The following is an 8,367-nucleotide window of genomic DNA, read 5'->3' as shown; positions in this document are numbered from 1 at the left end:
TAGCTTTTTTAAGATTTTAAGAATCAAAATATTATAACTGATGTAATTTCAAAAGAAAAAGCATTATTTTTATGAAAAATGTAAAAATTCACAACGATAAAAAAACATTCATTTTATCCATGTATTTTACAATTTAATTTTTCCTGATCGTCGCTTCTTATCAAATTTCAAAAAATGATTTTATTTTAATAAATCGCCGTTTACTTTTTCCGTAAAAACATTTTCTACAACTCAACTGTCTCCTATTTTTAAATTAAATCTTTCTATTGGAAACAGCAGAGTTCTAGAGGTAAAAAGTGTCGGTAAAAAAATTCAATTGCAAAAAACATTGTTAAAATTAATGTTTTTTTGTGTGTGAATTTTAACATTTTAAATCAAAAATGACGTTTTTTACTTGAAATGGCAATCTGTTTTTGAAACTTTATTTCTCGCTAAAAACGGTGTTAAACACTTTATTGCCCTCCTTCAATAAATTGGAGTCATCTGATAGAGGTTAGTATATATATAGCAGTGAATCTGCCAACAATTTCTCAGTCGCCGCTTAAAAAATCTACCTAAAAGAAATGAAGATCTCCAACTGCATTCTGATTCTTACATTTGCGGTTTACCTGGATTGTGTTGGTAAGTGTTATCAGAGTGACCATCAGGGTGATTAATGTTGCACAAAAATTGGAAATGTAAATGCGGCAATAATTGTTCGAATTTGACAAGAAAACGATTTTGTAAAAACAAAAATCAAAATCTGGTAATACACTGGAACTTGGATTTACGGACGGTTTCGGACTTTGCTTTAATGGCTTTCAGTTGTAACACGGGCCCGTCCAAACGTAAACATTCAGTGGGGCAACAATTCTCGGAACACAGTAAATCCAGACTCACTCATTCCAAGTTCTAGTGTTTTAGAAGCAGGGCATCGTACTTGGAATCTCTGATTAAAAGCTTCAAAATTAATTTGGATACACTCTAAGAAGTCGTAATTCGTGCAAACTAATAATCCTACTAACCATATGTTCAGATTCTTTAGATAAAAAAATTGTTCACGTCGTATATGGATTTGTGTACCCTGAGAAACTCAAGTTTTCAATGTTTTATAACTGTGTTTCAATTTTTCATATTATTTTTTTTCATAGTTGTTTTTCGTAGTAGAATATTTAAGAGTAAAAAAATATTTTAATAGAAGAAATCTTGGTTAAATTAGCAAACGAATTATTTTAGTAATTAATCAATCTTTTCTTGTATTAAAAGCCGCAATAATGTCAAGGCCTCGGTAGAGATAAGGTTGGACTGACGAACATTTGTTTTTCTGGAATATTTGTTCAGTGAAATCTTCTCGCAGACTCCGAAAACGACTTGGTGGATCAGAAAAATTTTGGTTGGTTCAACCATAGAATATGGTTCTTATATAGGCAATAAAATATTGGGATGACTCAATGAAATATTTGATTGATTCAATGGAAAAATTTGGTTGTGTCAATCAAATATTTTATATGAAATTCTTGGTGGTCCAAAAAGGAATTGAATATTTTTTTATTTTCATTTTGTTTTTATTTTTTTTATTAATTTTTTCAATTTTTGTGCATATTGCCCCGAAATTTGTTCAAACCCTACAAAAATAGAAGCGTTAAAAAAATTTGTAAATGAGTTTAGGCTAAAATTTTTTTTTAATAAAATGTTATGGTAACTTGTGCACTTTTTCCAAAAAGTTTATTTTTTTATTTTTAATGTATTTTTATAACGAAAGTTCATAAAAAATTTCTAGATCGGTTTTTGTTGAACAACTGTTGTTTTTTTTTCAGAAAGTTTTATTTTTTATTTTTTTTACGATGAAAACAAAAAACTACGCGTTCTATGAAAAAATTACAAGAAAAATACTTGCTTAAGTAAATTATTAGAAATTCTCTTTTTTTTCTAAATTTTTATACTGATTTTTTACTTTTTAAATTGGAGTGAGATAATAATTCATTCAAGATAATAAACATAATTTTTCTAACAATTTATTATTATATTTGATAATATTCTCTTTGTATAATTATTTATAACCATATGATATATATAACCGGAAATTGTGAAAATCGTGAAATTCACAAATAATTTATATATATTAAATAATTAAATTAAATTGTTTAAACAGTTAGGCTTGCTAAATTTCATCAATTTGGACCAGAATATAAATAAAACTTAGACACAATGTTTAAAATTTCAAAAAAGTCACAACTTTCTATAATTATATAAAGAGAGTATTATTTTAGGAAAATAATGCATTGTTTGAATAATTACTTTGTTGAATAATTTATTACATTACTCTAATTGAATGGTGGAAAAAGTGGAAAATTTCAGAAAAAACTGCGAAATTCTAGCATTATTTAAATAAAATATGATTACGATTATTAAATTGTTTAAACAATTATTTTTGTTTAATTTGATTGATTATAGCTTCGATGTTACTGAAAAGTTACAAAATTAAAAAACTGCGACTCTCTTAATCTACTTTAAGAGAAAATGGCTATAAACAATAATACATTGTTTAAATAATGTATGCACACATTTAATTATTATCAGAAAATAGTACTTCATCTTTTAGAAGTAATTTTTATTGTAAAAATTTAAAAAAATCATAATCAGCATCAAGAACTCGATTGTCGATTCTGAATAAAATTCATAAAAAAGTATCTTTTTTATGGGAAACATGTGTTGAACTTCAAAGAGCTTTCGGAACTTCTTAATACAGTGAATTTCCGCCTATTTCAAAATATACCTATTCGAAATTTCCTATACACGCTTTCAAACAATGATGTACGCATTTTTCGAAAAATCTAGTTGTGGATTTGGATTCAGGGGCTCGAAATGCATAAAAATAAAGCGTTTTCAGTCGGTAGAATTTTATTGCATACGGGATCGGACCCAGATCCCGGATTATCGGTCCCTGTATGGTTAGGCCCGCGTCAGTGGCTGACTCATTCGGACTGTTGATATTATTTCGTAAAAATGAAAGGTTTTCAACCGATAAGATGATGAAAAATAATTGCGCAAATGCATTCTACAATTTGAAAATATTACTATTCTACTATATCCTAGAGCCACCGCGACGTCATGCTACAAAATTCAGTATTCCGCGAAGTATTTGTGTTGTTCTTTGATTCTACAATATTGATTTTTAGTTGGAAAATTGTACTATTTTCAGGTAATATTATATTTGTCACCTCGTTAATAAGAAATATATATTATTATCAATAATATATATTAATAATAAATAATTAATAAAATATGATTGATGATATTTATTGATTTTTAATTGACACAAATCGATACAAGACCGGGGCAGCTAATGAACGTCGCTTGACGAAAATAACCTGATGGTCGTGGTCGAGGTGGGGGCCCCTCCAGTCTTGAAATTAAAACGTGTGCGTTTTAAGGACGCGGAAATGAGCGAAATTTCACTATATGGGATTTGACCCTTATTATTTCTGCAAAAAACTGTTTTTGTTATTCCGTAGAATGTCGCGAAGAAGGTCCGAGGCCACCACCACCTCCTGTCGAATGGATTTCAGTGTCTATTGATGGTTACCCAGTGCTATTTACAAGAGATCCTTGGTCTGGGCGGGTGACCGATATTCACCTTTTAACTGGGAATCAGGCTCGAGCAACCAGTCGAGATGTGGGCATAAGGCGTATCACTAATGATTTGCATAGTATGGATTTTGTTGTTTTCTTCAATCGTCACACTGGAGTATGGACCGCACTAGCCCCCATAACTCCAGAAATCGAAGAACTTTTAGAAGAAGAAGCAGAACATCATGGCTAAATATGAAGAGTATAAATTGGAGTCCCGATTTACTGGGTGTTCCAGGGGTACCCTCAATGGCCTTTACAGTAGATTGAGATTCTCCAAACCATTCTTCTTCTCCTTCTTGCGTGTGGCTTCTCACAGTGCCGATACGTAAGCAGCGCAACTCCACTGACCTTGTAAGCGCCTTTATCTCACCCCCTTGGAACACGTAGTCCGGTAAATCGGGATCCGGTAAAGCAGGAATCCAGTGTTAGTCACTTTCTTAGATCCTGCTGAATAATACGATTTTATGATGTCATTCTATTGTTCATCATGTATTTTTGTAAAACAATAATAATGAAAACAATAAAGATAAATTGAATATAACATAAAATTTTTTTTAGATCACCATAAGAAATAGAATTTGTTGTCTTTCAACATTTTCAGAAAAACCACCAATTTTTTCTTATTTTTCTTAATTTGTGACATTTTGGTGAAACCCTTCTCAAAATAGAATGTAAAATATAAGCAGTCACTCCTCCTATTTATAAATAAGAAATATGAATCTAATTCTTTATATTCATCAACCAAACAATGAATAAGAACTTAAAACTATTTGATACTAGTATGAGAATATTTTTCATTAAATTATTAAGACATTTTTTTCCTTTTTCAAATTTTTAACTAAATAGTAAAAGAATCAACCAAAAACGTAAACAGATGAATAAAAACTAAAAAAGTTCAGTTTTAATTGTGAAAATGGCATAGTTGAAATTCCAGTTTCAAAAATTAAGTTTTACCTCAAGAGATGAATCTCCTAACAAGAAGATGAATACTACCAAACAGATGACGTTAAAACCAAATGCATGAATTTTTGAATAAATATTTTAATATTTAACTAAAAACGATGTATTTTTAATTAAAAATATGAATAATCAGTCAAAAATGGAATAAATAAATTTTCCACAAAGTAGATGTATTTGGATTCGAACCAGATTAATCTTTATTCGAAAAGTTCCATGTTCAACAATAATAAAAGAAATTTCTACCAAAAGAGATTTATTTGCAAAAAAATATTTCTTAGCACTATATGAATTTGTGTAATTAGAAATATTATTTGATTATAACAATTAAATCAATGATAAAACTGATTATTTATGCTCTTTCAGCACATCTGCACTTCTTTTAATTAATTATAAGTATATATGTGAATAATTATATTTTTCCTCAAGCACTGGAGTTTCAACCAGAACGATGAATCTCGTCAATTAAATAAATCAATTTTAAACCAAATAGCTGAATTCGGTACCAAATAGTTGAATTTTTAACTAAAACGATCAATTTTCAACCAGAAAAATACATTTTTTACCAAAATAATGTCAAGGCCTCGGTAGAGATAACGTTGGACTGACGAACATTCGTTTTTCTGGAATATTTGTTCAGTGAAACCTTCTCGCAGACTCTGAAAACGACTTGGTGGATCAGAAAAATTTTGGTTGGTTCAACCATAGAATATGGTTCTTATATGGACAAGAAAATATTGGGATGACTCAACGATATATTTGATTGATTCAACAGAAAAATTTGGTTCTGTCAATCAAATATTTTATACGAAATTCTTGGTGGTCGAAAAAGTCATTGGAAATTTTTTTATTTTCATTTTGTTTTTTTTTTTATTAATTTTTTCAATTTTTATGTATATTGCCCCAAATATTTTCAAACCGTACAAAAGTAGACGCGTTAAAAAAATTTGTAAATGAGTTTTGGCGACAATTTTTGTATAATAAAAGGTTATGGTGGCTTGTGTACATTTTCCAAAAAGTTAATTTTTTTATTTTTAATGTATTTTTATAACGAAAGTTCATAACAAATTTCTAGATCGTTTTTTGTGGAACAACTGTTGTCTTTTCATTTTTTTTCATCCCTCATGTTTTTTTCAAAACGTTTTATTTCCTATTTTTTTACGATGAAAACAAAAAACTACGCGTTCCATGAAAAAATTATAACAAAAATACTTGCTTAAGCAAATTATTAGAAATTCTCTGTTTTTTCAGAATTTTTATACTGATTTCTGAATTTTTAAATTGGAGTGAGATAATAATTCATTCAAGATAACAAAAATAATTTTTCTAACAATTTATTATTTTATTTGATAATATGAATAATCAGCCAAAAATGGAATAAATAAATTTTCAACAAAGTAGATGTATTTGGATTCAAACCAGATTAATCTTTATTCGAAAAGTTCCATGTTCAACAATAATAAAAGAAATTTCTACCAAAAGAGATTTATTTGCAAAAAAATATTTCTTAGCACTATGTGAATTTGTGTGATTAGAAATATTATTTGTTTATAACAAATAAATCAACGATAAAACTTATTATTTATGCTTTTTCAGCACATCTGCATTTATTTTAATTAATTATAAGTATACATGTAAATAATTATATTTTTCCACAAGCACTGGAGTTTCAACGAGAACGATGAATCTCCAATTAAATAAATCAATTTTAAACCAAATAGTTGAATTTTCAACTAAAATGATCAATTTTCAACCAGAAAAATGAATTTTTAACCAAAAATACGAAATTTCAATTAAAAAATTTTTTTAACCAAAAATGAAACTTATATTTTCAAATAACAATTAATTATTGCACCAAACATTTTGCTAACAAAATAGTTGTAGGTAAAAACGTAATTTTTAACAGATTAAAATCAATTTTTAGTGAAATAGTTCAATTTTAAAAAAAAGGTTTTTGAATGAAAAAGATGACTCATCAACCAAAAATGCCAAACACTTGCATTTTCAATCAAAAAAATTAATTTTCAACCAAAAAGTTAAATTTTCGACCTATAAAATTTATTTAGTACCAACACAGATGAACTTTTAACAACATATGTGAACTTTCATCAAAATATTTAAATTTATAAACAAAGAAATGCATTTTTAAAAACTAAAATTCGGAATATTTAACAAAAATAAAAGAATTTTCAGCTATAAAGATTAAATTTCAACAACATTCGTACGTTTTCAGTTTAAAAAAAAGTTTTTAACAAAGACAAAAAAAAGAAGAATTTTCAACCAGAAAATACGAGTTTTCAATTAAAAAAGATCAATTTTCAACAAAAAATGGAATATTTATATTTTTAAATGAAATTTTTTTCAACAAAATAGTTACATTATTAAACAAAAAGGTAATTTTCAACATAATACAACACTTTCTCAAATAAAAAAGGCAATTTTTCAATCAAAAATATATTTGTTAAATGTTTAGTAGAAGAAATCAATTTTGAACCAATTAAAGTCACACTCTTATTTAACTGACTGTACACATTACTTTTACCAAGTTGACAAATTATTTTGCCGAAAATATTTTTTATTGTCATTTTTTCTCATAGTTTTTTGTAAAAACAAAAATTTTTAAATCGGCTTTGAAAAGTCTGCAAAATAAAATCAGATTTAATTAGAAAAATAAATGTTTTAAACAGATAAAAATTATGTGGCCTGATTCATTTAGAAAATACATTTTTTAATTATCCCGCTAGGGTTTTAAGTTGTTGGTAAAAATTATTTCTGTGATGAACAAAATATCCTTTATTCCATAAACTGATAGGAATTTTGTTTGAGAATTAAAATATCTTTTGAGTATCGAGTATAACAGAAAATAAAGACTCTGTTTTTATAAATCGAGCGCAAAATTCAAATTGATAAAGGAGAAAAAACAATACAATGAAGCTTTTGTAATGGAAAGATAACAACGGACAAGAATTATCTCTTAAATCATAATTAAATTTCTCAAATCGCTTTTGGCAAAAGTTAGATTGGCTTCAAGCTAGACAAAGTAAAAATAAAATCTACCAGCCGCAACAGGTGGAAGCCTCCAGGCTACTCCTCATTTTTACATTCTGACTAATTAAGCTTCGCAAATCATTTTTTTACCGTTAATAGCTTCTTTGTATTTTAGACAAGGCAATAAAGTTAAGGAAAGTAGTTAAAACCTCCAGTTAAATTTAAGAGAATTTATGTAAAAAAGAATATCAAATGCTTCCAAGGAATCTTTACTATATTTAAATAAAATTCTTTTATTTATCCACTTTTCCATTCAAGTCTTTTGTAACCGTTAAATACTTTACATTTGCACCAGGTCGTGAATTTATATTCACATATACACTGTAACTTGGAATCATGCCGGGTCTCGGTGATTGCTCGCAGGGACCTTGGCGTAAATCCAGACATTCCAAACGTTAACAGACAGTGGCGTTTGAACCATTCCCTGAAATCCCGACACCGCCGCTGCTGCAATTCTCAGAACGACTTGAATTCGGACGACTGAATTCCATGTTCCAGTGTAATTTAAACTGTATCAATTTCATACTAAAGTAAAACCATGTGAATCAGCAGAATTTAAAAAGTGTTGTTGATGAGAAAAGCGCTAAAAGAAAACAGTTGTACATCTAGGATTTTAATTGTGACGGTAAAAAAAAGACACTAACTCACGATTATTATCGTTGAGCACGAAAACATTTATATTGTATTAAAAAATTATCCAAAGTTTTTGCCTTCTAGTAAATGCTACATTAAGCTCAGAAAAGTTAAGTA

At 28.0% G+C, this 8,367-nt stretch overlaps 1 protein-coding gene across 1 annotated transcript; it reads left to right on the top strand.

The window, feature by feature from the left end:
* The first annotated feature begins 509 nt into the window (after window positions 1-509).
* On the top strand, window positions 510-4,002 carry LOC117170159. The gene is made up of 2 exons (XM_033356720.1): window positions 510-621; window positions 3,495-4,002. Exons 1-2 carry the CDS (start codon window positions 564-566, stop codon window positions 3,800-3,802), a joined length of 366 nt encoding a protein of 121 aa, XP_033212611.1. The 5' UTR covers window positions 510-563; the 3' UTR covers window positions 3,803-4,002.
* The last annotated feature ends 4,365 nt before the right edge of the window (window positions 4,003-8,367 follow it).

This window comes from Belonocnema kinseyi, chromosome 3 (assembly GCF_010883055.1).
Source record: "Belonocnema kinseyi isolate 2016_QV_RU_SX_M_011 chromosome 3, B_treatae_v1, whole genome shotgun sequence".
Classification (NCBI taxonomy): Eukaryota; Metazoa; Arthropoda; class Insecta; order Hymenoptera; family Cynipidae; genus Belonocnema; species Belonocnema kinseyi.
This window is presented reverse-complemented; position numbering and strand designations above follow the sequence as displayed.